This window comes from Microtus pennsylvanicus, chromosome 3, assembly GCF_037038515.1.
Source record: "Microtus pennsylvanicus isolate mMicPen1 chromosome 3, mMicPen1.hap1, whole genome shotgun sequence".
Taxonomy (NCBI): domain Eukaryota; kingdom Metazoa; phylum Chordata; class Mammalia; order Rodentia; family Cricetidae; genus Microtus; species Microtus pennsylvanicus.
In genome coordinates, this window is record NC_134581.1 from 120,440,586 (window position 1) to 120,453,271 (window position 12,686).

General features: G+C 42.7%; 2 protein-coding genes across 5 annotated transcripts in view; one reads left to right on the forward strand and one right to left on the reverse strand.

Annotated features, from left to right (window-relative positions):
• Positions 1 to 70: 70 nt before the first annotated feature.
• Ccne2 (cyclin E2) lies at positions 71 to 10,970 on the reverse strand. 4 transcript variants are annotated; one of them, XM_075966980.1, is made up of 12 exons: positions 10,846 to 10,970; positions 9,653 to 9,691; positions 9,456 to 9,555; positions 9,322 to 9,375; positions 8,591 to 8,742; positions 7,449 to 7,584; positions 5,283 to 5,429; positions 4,309 to 4,404; positions 3,725 to 3,859; positions 2,550 to 2,661; positions 1,881 to 2,038; positions 71 to 1,300 (listed from the first exon to the last, which is right to left on the reverse strand). In XM_075966980.1, the coding sequence occupies exons 2-12, from the start codon at positions 9,664 to 9,666 to the stop codon at positions 1,187 to 1,189; spliced, it is 1,218 nt and encodes a 405-aa protein (XP_075823095.1). In that variant the 5' UTR covers positions 9,667 to 9,691; positions 10,846 to 10,970; the 3' UTR covers positions 71 to 1,186. The 4 variants fall into 4 exon arrangements, with proteins under 4 accessions (XP_075823095.1, XP_075823093.1, XP_075823094.1 ...); XM_075966978.1 differs by lacking the exon at positions 10,846 to 10,970 and adding an exon at positions 10,558 to 10,659; XM_075966979.1 differs by lacking the exon at positions 10,846 to 10,970 and adding an exon at positions 10,566 to 10,639.
• Positions 10,971 to 10,989: 19 nt separating this feature from the next.
• The window catches only part of Ndufaf6 (NADH:ubiquinone oxidoreductase complex assembly factor 6), a 146,569-nt gene continuing 144,872 nt past the window's right edge, over positions 10,990 to 12,686 (forward strand). The window contains exon 1 of the mRNA XM_075966986.1: positions 10,990 to 11,244. The gene's annotated coding sequence lies outside the window, so the exon portion shown is untranslated. The remainder of the gene's footprint in view (positions 11,245 to 12,686) is intronic.

Below are 12,686 nucleotides of genomic sequence, written 5' to 3' on the forward strand. Positions count from 1 at the left end.
TACTTTTATAAACAAAAACTATACAAAAACGTCACACATTAACAAATAGTTCACAATTTCTTCAAAGAGAGAAAAGGTTTACATGTCTGGTAACCTGGCATCATTTTTTTCTGATGAAATTGACTTTTTAGGCCCAAATTTCTTTTTCAAAGGCTAACTTAAAATATTTAATGTATAAGTAGCTAATCTATATACAACCAGTTTAAATAAATAGATTTCTAGGAGTCAGTATACATTTAATATTTTTTCTGCCATAGAAAATAGAAGTTTAGGTCACATGTTAAGTTCATCTCATAAGATGGGGCTTAAAAATGGACTGCCAGTTTTGCAAACATAAAGCCTTAGCTTCACACTATATTTCAAAAATACTTAGGGATAGCTTAGTGCAATAAAGTGACTTTCCTATATAAATAGTTTGAAAAGGCATTAAAGTTTTACCCAGATTGTGATGTATGAAACGACCATAAAGCAACCTTTAGATCAAGTAAAAACCCATAGAAGCCAAAGCATTTATCTTGTTTATAATTTCTTTGGTTCTCCTATTGTTTAGAACAGTTTAAACATTTGGTTCGTGCCTTACTGATTAAGAAATACTATGGTAAGACAAACTAAAAACAGATTGAACTTCACCATTTGTAAAAATTCAAGTTTTATCATTGTTTGTTACAAACAGCTTTAGATAAATTAGTCACTGTATTACAAAACAATTTTTGTAAATAAGTTTAAATTCATTTTCAAAAGACAGATTGCACCATTCAAGAGTATAGGAACTTAGGAATCAAAGTTGTGTCAGCGATGTATCTTTTAAGTATCACTAGTTTAGTCCATATTCCAATGATAACAAACAGAAACTGCTACAGCACCAATTGTTGCTGGCTTCTAGCCACTGTCCTTGGGCGTAAAGTCACCCCTGTAAACAAGTCCTCTTTTCTTTTAAACAGCTAGAGGAAATTTCTTTAGTGCCAACTTTTTTTTTTAGTTTGTTTTGTTCTTTTGTAGTGCTGGGGATTGAGCCTATGGCTTCATGTACCCTAGGCATTTATTGCCAAATTGATGCAGTTTCTAAACAAAATGGCAGTGTAACTCCTCAGTGGGCAAGGATAGCCACAACACTACTTTCCTGTAAAACTTACTCATTTGTATGAACCTTATCCAGTATCTTTTCAATTCCAATTTGATGTTAACTTCAGGGTTTTATTGATGGTTTTTCAGTACTCTTCGGAGGTGTCATAATGCCGCCATTACACACTGGTGACAACTGCCCTCCTTTTCTGAAGGTGTTCACATAGTTTACTTCACTCTGTACATGTGAAGGAATTATACCATAATTAACAGCTAAGATAAAACAAGTATATAGAAGGAAAAAACATATTATTTGAGACTATCAAGCTTACTTTAAGAGTACCTTAATCCAACTGTTCAATCCCAGCACTCAGGAGGCAGAGGCAGACAGACCTTTATAAATTCGAGGCCAGCCTGGTCTATATAGCTAACTTCAGTAAGTTCCTGTCTCAAAACAACAACAAAAACATGCTTTTAGTTTCTTATCTCAACTGCTGGTTTTGATTTTGAGCTGCTTCACAGCAATATTTTTACAGTGTTACTGTGTGGCCCAGGCTGGCCTTGAAATCATGATCCTGCTGCCTCAGCCTCCCTACTGCTTGTGGCACCAAGTTGCCTTAATTTTATTATCTCCTTTACATTTTAAAATCAGTGTGACTGTTACTTTCTCCTTTATGATCTTATATAACTGTCTAAAGTAGTGATCCACAGTACCCTCTCCATCAATTTCAGGACTTACTAGATAGCAAGATCTAAAAAACAAAAAAAAAATTTTTTTAATTAAAAGAATAACCAATCCCCAAAACAAAAAAACATACCAGCAAAGCCAAATAATTTGTATGTGTCTGGATATTGTGCCTGTCTTCCATGGCTATCTTCTTAAAGGTCTTCAGCTTCACTGGACTTACACTTTTTACTACACTGACAAAAGGCACCATCCAGTCTACACACTCGGAAATGTCCTCCCATTCCAAACCTAAATTGGAAAAGTTAATAAAATGTTAAAGTTATGCCACAGAAACTACCTTAATATGCCCAATATACTTTGTTCTGCTTCTAATTTTTAAGTCATTTAAAACCCAAAGAAATGATCACACGTTTATCAAACTTTATATGAGCCAGAGCTGGAAGAATTCCTAGTTTCTGAAGCCCAGGCTGGCTTCCTCCTGGCCTGGCCTCCCAAGTGCTGGGTCACAGGCTGTGCTCTTCTCCAGGAGCGGTATGTGCTCTTAAGCACAGAGCCACATTTTCAGGCCTCTTCAGAGCTGTTTAACCAGTGCACATTTATAAAGTAGAATTGTGCTTATTTGCTTCAAAGGAGTTTAATTTCCACGTATTAGTTTGCTTGTGGAGATACACTAAAGGCTATAAAGTACTTTTAACAGAAAACATAATCAGTAAATTATTAAATTGTGAGCTTGATAAGTGTTAAAATTCTTGAGTTCCATTAAAAGTGAACACGTAAGAAGTGAACAATATAGTCATACCTGAGGCTTTCTTAACCACTTCAATGGAGGTAAAATGGCATAAGGCTGCAGCTGCCAGAATTCTGTACTGGAATTCTAATGAGTCAATAGCGAGGATACACAGATCTAAAAGCTGACAAGAAAAAAGCAAAAGTTTAAGTAATTTAAAAGATGAGTATGTTCCTATTTTGTAGCTTATATACCATCGCTGCCAACTCTAAGGTAAAAACATAACCCACGTCCAGTTTCAGGATTGCAGGGAAGGAGTATAAACCAGGACAGGGTTGTAGGAAGAGAGTGATAATGTATTAGCAGGGTGTGCACTTCAGCTAGATTGAAAAAAGCTAGTGAAGGCTTCTAAATTAGATAATAAACTAGGCAGAAGAATTGGACAGTAGAGAATGTTTGAGATAGAACGACATTACCAAAGGTAGTATTTCTTATGAAATAAGCAAGAAATACCTTTCTTCCTTAGCCAAGGTGAGCAGCTGAAGGCAAGGAAAGTTAGAAGTAGTCTAGTTAACTTATAAACGCATTTTAGAAGTTAGAGCACTACTACTTAAGTTTATTGAAGCTACTGTAAGATTCTAAATGCAGGAAAATGTGATATAAAGGTTAGATTTTCAGAGGTTTAAGGCAATTCCTGTTCAGTGAATAAAACTTGTTTTGTACTCATCAGGCAACAAAGTGACATGAACTGGAAGAGAGCTGGAAGTGAAATACTACCACAGATAGAATATTGAGTAATGCAGTTTAATTAGATTAAATAACAGCAGTGGGTATAGTGGTATATGCCACCTTTAATCCCACTTAGGAGGCAGAGACAAGTGGACCTCTGAGTTTGAGGCCAGCCTGGTCTACATAGTTCTAGGACAGCCAGAGCTACATAGTCTTGAAAACAAACAAAATTCTAAAGACAACTGGCTGTGAACATTTTCTCCATTTTATATCAAAGATATTTTACTCCAATCCCAAGCCCTTAAAAAGGGGGGGAGGGGAATGTTCATAAAAGTTTTAAGACTTTCTTCTCTAGAATTATGTAAATGCTAGGGACAGTATTTTATGGGTCAAAAGGGTTTTGTCAAGTAAGATTAACTCAGTATGCCATTTTGTTGTGTAGCCTAGGACTTCTATATACACCATCCAAATTTGTCATCGACAATAACATTAGCTATGTTCAGAAACAGGGTCAGTACCTGAGCTATCTGGATGAATGTCTCCTGGGAATACTGAGGTAGAAGAACCTTAGGAACATCTTTAACAGCATCAACTTGGAGAAAAAGATTCAACCAGGAAATGGCTGTTACAGGACAAAGTTCCCATTTTAAAGCCTGTCAATGAAAATTTAAAAAGTCCATTAGTAACCATATATATATATATATATACACACACAAACATATATATACTTACACACATGTATTACATTATATATATATAGTAGAGTTGAGAGGTTAAGTTCCTCACCAACCATCAATACCAGTATTTTTGCTGCATTAACCTATAAAATTCTGTGCTCAGATTAAGACATGAATTTTGGCTCTTTTTAAAAATTTGTTCAAAATTATTTTCATTTTTGGGGTAGGCACATGCTGTGTCTTGCATGTAGAGGTCAGAGAACACGACATGGGTTCCCCAGGAATCAAAATGTTGTCACGCCTCTCTGGCAATTAAATCCCTCTAACTTGCTGAGTCATCTCATTGCCCTTAAGTTTGGCTCTGTTATATCTGAAGTTCATTCCTATTATATTACAAAGCTGCAACCAAGAAAGGACATTATTACCTTTAAGATATTGAGTTCCATCTTTAAGATATCTACTTCACTGCAAGCACCATCAGTGACATAAGCAAACTCTTGGAGTTTGGGAGCGTAGATTTCCTTCAATTTAGAAAATTATTATTAAGCATTTTAAATAAAAACAAAATTATATACAGGCTACATGGGCTTCAGTTTTAAGGACAGGTTCACAAAGTAACTATATATCAAAACCATGTAAGTTTGATAAACAGTATATATCTTAATCTACTATTTCAATTAAGAAAGTCTAGTCTTTTAAATACGGTCTAGTCCGGTGATCAGACCAAAACAAGATTATTCTATAAATAAGTTGGGGCGTGGTTCATTTGATTTGGTTGAATGTTTGTCTAATGTGTAGGAAATTCTAGCACTGCATATAGCCCTGTAATCCTTTTCCTTGGGAAGTGGAGGCAGGAAGATCAAGGTCATCTTCCAGCTGCAGAGTGAGTTCAAAGCCAGCTTGGGCCACTCAAAACAATAAAGTCTAGAAACTGAACACATTAACTTAGTAAAAATGTATATTTATCAAAACATACTGGGCTTATGCTTGCTTTGGTTACAGCTATACTTTAAAATACTAATATAGATAAGCTATATGAACTAGAGACTAAAATAAAGACCTATGATAATTTATTCCATCCTCACTATAAAAAAACAATTCCTGTTCCCTAAATATTTAATACAGAAAATAGTATCTTGAGATTAATGTGTTCACTTAAAAACTAGGTTGAGCCGCGCGATGGTGGCGCACGCCTTTAATCCCAGCACTCGGGAGGCAGAGGCAGGCGGATCTCTGTGAGTTCGAGACCAGCCTGGTCTACAGAGCTAGTTCCAGGACAGGCTCCAAAGCCACAGAGAAACCCTGTCTCGAAACCCCCCCCCCCCCAAAAAAAAACAAAACAAAAAACAAAAAACTAGGTTGATAACAAGACTTATCTGGATGAACTTTAAGAACTTACCTCAAGTTTAGAAGCAATAAACAATGAGGTAATCCCAATGAGTTGAAGCATATTTTTATTTACATCTTTTTGTGTCAACATAAATCTGTCAAAAAAGTCTTGGGCAAGGTAGAAGGTCTCCCTATGAAGTGTGTAGACTTCACAAACCTGAAGAACCAAGTGTTCAGATGTTATCTTTAGAACTTACCCAAGTTATAAAGTCACCTTTATTATACCAAGTGATGGACTAAAAAGGCTAACTAACCTCTTTAAGGATGCCAGCGCTAACGTAAGTGAGGGATTAGCATGTACTGGCCGTGAGGCTCTTATCCCCATTCTCCTACTTTTACAATTTTCCTTTTTGTATTTTATTGCAAGCTAATATAAACATTGGTGTTAAATCTTTCCATGACTTTGGCTTAGTGGGAATTATCCTCCTCTTTACTATTGTGAATAAATATTGCCATTCCCACACTTAAAGGAAAGTTTTTAACTTTCAGAGTTACTCTATGAAATGGATGCCATTATCCCCTTTTTGGAAATGAGAAAATAGGAACAGTAATAGATGAGTTTGCTTTAAGCAAACACCGATTATATTAAAGAACTACTCTGTTCCTGTGTTATACTGTTTTAAAATCAGGAGTATGATACCTGGGGTGAACAGCTCAGAAGCAAAGACCTACTGACTCCTAGCACCAGAATCTAGGCCTCTCATCATTGCTTACAACCTCAGTGCTAGGAGATCAGATTCCCTCTTTTGACCTGGGCACCTGCACTCAGGTTATACATAATGAAAATCTTAAAACCAGGAATAGATATTGTATATCAAAAAGACTGTCTTTTCTATGTGTGGTCATTTTAAGATATTTCAAACAATGAATTTACTTTTACATTCAGATTAAAAATAAATTTGTCATCATACAAAGTAAAAACTTCTAGTCATACCTGATAACACAACCTCATTTTATTGTCTTGGAAACATTTCTGATAATTTTTGAGATACTATATATGTTTTTTCTACCCACAGTCCACCCACAGTCTTCCTCACTTAGAATGAATCTACACCCTCCCCCCAATTAGGGATTAAACCCAGGCTTCACTGTGTTAGGCAAGCATTTTACCATTAAGATATATGCATACACACATACCACTTGCCCCTCATTTTATTTTGAGATATCATTATAACCTGTACTGGCTTCCTTGAAACTTGTAAATCTTTAATATCAAGTAATTGTTTCCTTAGCAATAATTTGAGGAATTTATAATAATCCAGAGAAAAGGAATGGACCCAAGTAAGAAAAAAAAATGTTTACATAGATCTATAGAGATTCCAGGCTTACTGATACTTCTTACATCGATAGGATGCACCTTCTTTCCTTCCTTCCTTCCTTCCTTCCTTCCTTCCTTCCTTCCTTCCTTCCTTCCTTCCTTCCTTCCTTCCTTCCTTCCCCTTCCCTCCCCTCCCCTCCCCTTTCTTTTTTTTGAGACCTGGAGCATGTTATGTGGCCTGGATGGCCTTAAAAGTCCTACCCTTCCTCCTCAGCCTTTGTGGACTGCAGGCATACACAACACCCAGAAGTATACTGTATTTCTGAAGGAACAGCTAAATGAGAGTTAGAGGACTTAGGGCCTCTGGGTATACAAATCCTTTTGGTTTAGGGTATAAAATCAAAATTCATGATTTGGCTTTGATAATGCAGGAGGAAGATGTCTCAGGGCTTTGAAGCCTAAGCTTGTTCTTCATTGGCTTGTACTATATCCAGTCAACTGCACATTCTATTCACCTTCTGTACCCTTATGTAGACCCAAACCGGGCATGGCAGGGATTTCTGATTTTGTTTTGGGTTGGATCATAAAAGATGTGTTTTTGGGATTTTACTCTCTGCTTTGTTACTGAGGACACACTACCATTGGGATATGCCACCAACTCCTGATTTTACTCTTAAAAAAGGTAGTTGATTTGGGATGATAGCTAAGTGCTGGCCTAACACACACAAGACCTTAGGTTTAATCCCCAGCACTACAAGGAAAAAAAAAACCAAGTCACATTCTACTTTACGTGCCACAAACTAGAGTTTGTGCCCCACAAAAGGTAATGGACAGCATACCCTGAAGTCACAGGGAAAGCACACAACCATCTAAAGTTTTTCATTATAGACACAAGAAATTTCTACTGTTAGGACATACCTCTAAAAGCCAGTCTAAAAGTATTGACCTCATCTGTGGTTCCAGGTCAGAGTGAAGAACTTGAAAATGTTTGCCATGTACGTATCTACTCTCCTTCTGCAGCATGTTTTGCCAAACCTCCTGTGAACATCCCCAGCTACAAGAGGGCGGGGGGAAGGGGCACATAATTTATATTCGGTCATCGATACAAGTTCCGGTTGCACTAGCATAACTCCACGTTTCAAACACCCAACTCCAACTTACAATTACAAATTGGAAAAAGCAGCTCTTGGAGTCAACTCCAAGATTTCCACTTATTGATAAATTTCAGGAATGCTGTATAATCCTTCCTTATAATTTATAAAAGTTATGGTTCAAGGTAACTTTTAAAAAGCAAACTAGAAAAATACTTAAAATATATATATGATCACAATGTTAATTAAGTCCCAACACTGAAAAATGTATCAGCAGCGCCACTTACGGATCAGTATCACTTATGAGGTTAAGGTGGAACAAAGTAGCAGGGGTGGGGACGATGTATTGAAGTATAGAACTCTGGATTTGTTCATTCAAATTAAATGTCAATTAGTACATCAATGTTTTCTGTAAGCTTGTACCTCTTAGTCATGTCATAACTGATAGTAAGCTTGGTAAGGAATAAGTGGGTAAGTCTATTTAAAATGTTCCCATTTTAATTAGACAACTATTAAAGCTACATTTAAATAGTAGTTCAGTTCTGCTAAGTCTGGAAGCATGTACCAAGCAAGTGAAAAGGAATATGGATTTTTAAATATATCACTTGCTAACATTTGCAAATAATATTGTCTCATGAAGAATGATACCTATTTCTCAGTAAGTGAAGTATTAAAAAGGTAAACTGGTGGCCGGGCGGTGGTGGCACATGCCTTTAATCCCAGCACTCGGGAGGCAGAGGCAGGTGGATCTCTGTGAGTTCGAGGCCAGCCCGGTCTACCAGAGCTAGTGCCAGGACAGGTTCCAAAGCTACAGAGAAACCCTGTCTCGAAAAAACTAAAAAAAAAAAAAAAAAAAAAAAAAGTAAACTGGTTTCTCTGTCTTACAATGAAGTCAAAAGAAAACACAAGGCATTATTTTTAATTCTACCATTTTAGCCTTTGATAACAAATTACTGATATTTTTTTTACCTTAAATCTGGCAGAGGTGAAGGATTAATAAAAAGGTTCTTAAATCTGTAATTTGTAAATCTAGAGAAGTCACTTGTTCCAATTTCTTTATGGGGTGTTTCAATGATAATGCAAGGACTGATTCCTCCAGACAGTACAGGCGGCCAACAATTCTGTCATTTCAAAACAGAAAGAGAAATACTTGTTTTTAAAGCCATAAAATTAATACCAGTCTTCATAAATTAAATCCTGATACTACAAGATATTCCTTTAAAAAAAACTGAAACAATAACGAATGTATCTCTAGTATAAAATAACTTTAAAAGAAAGTAGCAGTTCTCTGAATTTAGAAATTTTAGCAGGGATACTTTTTTAAAATAAAAGCTCTTAGCAAGTATTTTCTGGTTGAGAAAACTTGAATGCAAAAAACTTAAAAATTCAGTCAAATGGAGTCACTTAGAGGATCTTTTGGGAAGAATTACCATCTCCAAGTGAACACATAGGAGGAAGGGGGCGCAAAAGGCTGCTTGCCAGGCTGTCAATGATCTCACATCCTTTTTATGCCAGCTCAGTAGCGATTAGGACCCTCGCCTGTAGTCTGGAAGCGCACAAAGAGCAGTATATAGGCGGGCCTGGTCGACTGGCCAGCTACACTGCAGCTCCTTCCTGTCAGGAATCTTCCCACCGTAAGGCAGTGACACACGATTGTACTCTTATCCTTCCCCAGCCCACCCAGTCCAGTTTTGCATTACCCGAATCTCGTACTGATGCTTCTTGCTGATCTCCTCTTTTCCTTTTTTGACATCCTGGAGAATAGAAAAGACCATTGTAAACTAAGCTCTCAGCAAGCATTTCCTCCCTTCCTCCCTCATTTTCCTTAAATCACCTGTGCTGTTTTCCTCTTCTTGGCCTGAATTATCTGGGCTTCTTGTGGGGAGTCTGGCTGGCTGGGCTGGGCATGCTGCTGCTTAGCTTGTAAACGGCTACTGCGATGGGTTTTAGACAGGAAGTTTAATTAGTAAGTCATGTATTTCATAGGCAGCAGCTAATTTTCAAACATGTCTCCAAGACTGACAGTGTTACCTGCGTCTCGACATTCTCTTCTTTAAGGTCTATGAAACCCTAAATGGGGGAGAAAAATCAAAATCAAGAACACATTCATTCATTCATATTCTCCAAGTGCCAATTAAAATTGATTCAGAAATGAACAGCTAACGTTACCAGAAGGTGGCCTGAGCCTTTAAAAAAAAATTCAGGTCATCTTCCAAAATACATTAACTATCTCATAGTAATTTTACATATATGCCCTCATTTCCTCAACAGAATTAAACTCGGAAAGTGAGTGCGTTCAGAAATCTGCACAGTACCCTAGCACCCTTGCGATGAGTATTTTTCGGGTATTCATGCATTTCTCTGTGCATCAGGGGTGGGAAAGGCACGTCCCGGCCTCGGCACGCCAGGCGCCAGGGCGAGCCTCTAAGAGCGGGCTCTGGAGAAGCCGGTTCCGCGCCAAATTGGAGAGCCGCAGTGGCGGGGAAGCAGGGGGTGGAGGGACCCAAGCCTGGTGTCACGTCCTCCAGGCTCCCTTCCCTCCTTCCCGGCCCCGCCCGGCGGGCAGTGCCGCTTGCAGGGGCGACAGTACCCCAATTCCAGAAGAGCAAAAGGGAAAAGTGGAGGGGGGAATTAAATGAGGAAACTCTGTTCAAGAATTTCCCCCCCCGTAAAGGGACCCACACCGCCATCCTCTCACGCGGGAGATCTTCCTCAAATGAGGGTGGCCAGAGAGGCTTTCCCGCGGCCCCTCACTGGGGGTACCCTCACCCCGCGCCTCTCCCGGCCCTCCTGACACGGATCCTGTCAGACAGGGACCGACCTCGGGAACACAGTCGCCCCGGGCGGGCTCCCAGCTCTCCGGCCCCCGTTTCTCCTCTCCCGCGGCTCCCGCCAGCCCAGGACCCCTTCCCTCCCGCACCCCCTGCGGCCAGCACCTCCTCACCGCCAGACCCTCTACAGCTCGGCTCAGCTGGCGCCGGCGCCAACTCAATATATAGGCCTGGCCCGGCCCGCCCCGCACGCATGCGCCGCAGACTGACACCTCGGCGGGCGCCTTCCCCTCCCCCGCCCGCCCGCCCGCCCGCGCCCGCCCAGCTCGTCCGCGCGCGCCGCGCCCTGCCCTGCCCTCAGTGCGCGCGGGAGGACGGACGGGCGGGCGGGCGCCGAGTGGCCGCAGGGCTGCCCTCCAGGACCGCGCTCCTCCGCCCCGCTCGACACTCCACCTGCGCGCGCCGCGGCTGCAGTCGGCTGACGGGGCGCCCCCCCACAGGCTCCCGCCCGACCTCCGGCTCGCTGTCCGATCTCGGGGCGCCGGGCCGCTGCGGCTCGGTCCCGCAGGGCAGGGACGGGGCCCGCCCAGGCCCCGGGGAAGCCGGGTCTTCCTGCAAAGCGGGGAGCGGGAGCCGAGGGCCCGCCCCTTTGGGAGGAGCCAGGCGGCGGCGGCGGCCGAGCCGGCCAATGGCGAGAGAGGACGGCGGCACAACGTGGAGCGGCCGCGGAATGTAAACACGCCGGAGCGCGCGGCCCGCCACGTGCGGGGCCGGAGCCAGCCGCGGGGCGACAAGCCGGTCCGCCGCCCCGGGCCGGCCGCGCACTAGAAGGCGCCTCAGCCCCGGGAGCAGGTACGTGTCCGCCGCGTCCTCGCGCCCCGCCGGCGCGCGGGAAACCCTCGTGCCGCGCCCTCCCCTCCTCGTCCCGGTTCCGGGCGCTGTCCCCGTCCGTCCGTCCGTCAGTCAGTCCGTGGGACCGGGCCGGAGGGCAGGACGGGCCGCCGCACCACGTGCGCTCAGCCCCAGCCGCGCGCCCCGCCCCGCCCTGCCCCGCCGCCAGCGCGCCCTGCGGAGCCCGCGCGATCGGCCTGCGCGGGAGAGCCGCCCGCGCGCCGGCGATCAAGAGAGCGAGCGCTGCTGGGACGTGGCGGGCCGCCATCGTGCGTTCCGGCTTGGCGTTCCCGCCACCTCGTACACACCTCGCCACATCGCGCGGATGACACTCCGCGTACAGCCCCGCGGCGGCCGGGCCGCAGATCCGGAAACAAAGACCCCCCCCCCCCAACTCGGGCCGTGGGGCCAGCGGCCGCGCGCGCCCTTCCCGACATGCGCCCCTCGGAGCCCGGGAAGGACCCAGCGCATGCACCTTTGGATTCTGAGGGCAGTCTCTACACCGGCCTAATGCTCGTTCTCCCCGAGTGACACGTAGGCGACAGAATCAGAGGGAGAGGCACAGAGAGTCCTAGGCCTAACAACCAGTAATGCTTATCATGCCTCTAAAGAGGCGGGAGCGGCCTCCTCCTGCAGTTAGAGACCTAACCTGTGGTGACGAGAAAGCTCTCTCTCTGTGTGTGTGTGTATTTCAATAAATGTGTGTTAAATGAGTATAAGCAAAACAATGGCCTACAGCCTTGGCTCCATACTGAGTTCGAGACGAGTCTAAGTTACACTGTCCTAAAAAAACCAAACAGATGGCCTGTGTGGGTGAGCTTGTCCAAGATATACTGAAAAACGAGGGCTGTCGTTCACATAGGGTTTGTCTTAAGTATCATATGCGCAGCCACATAAGTCACTGTAATGAAGTCATTAGACATGTACTGTGGCTGTATCCTTACTGTATGTGAGCAGAGGAGCCGTAGTGAAGACCACATTAGGATGATTCTCTTGGGCATACACCCAAAGGAACTGAATCAACATTAAAACAAAACAAAAACAAAGGCACCAACCTGGGCAGTAATGGCAGTTGGGAGGCAGAATCAGGTGGATCTCTGAATTTTAAGCCAGCGTAGTCTACATAGTGAGTTCCAAGACAACCAAGGCTATATAGAGAAACTGTATCAAAAAACCAAATAAGTACAAGCATTTATTATGACACCGATATTCACAAATCCTAAATTACAGAATCAACTTTGGCCACTGTCCACATGAATATGCTAGACATACACAATCAAGTATTCTTCACTTATAAAGAACAAGGTTGTATTTGCAGGAAAATTGATGGAACTGGGGCATAATATTAATGGAGATAAGCTTCAGAAAGACGAGTATGGCACGTTTTCTCATGCAAAACCTAG

Coding starts and splice junctions, on each gene's coding strand:
- Ccne2 (XM_075966980.1), bottom strand. Junction 2,039..2,549: donor AGTGGTTAAGAAAGCCTCAG/GTATGACTATAT, acceptor TTTCCAATTTAG/GTTTGGAATGGGAGGACATT. Junction 1,301..1,880: donor CAAATTATTTGGCTTTGCTG/GTATGTTTTTTT, acceptor TCACATGTACAG/AGTGAAGTAAACTATGTGAA.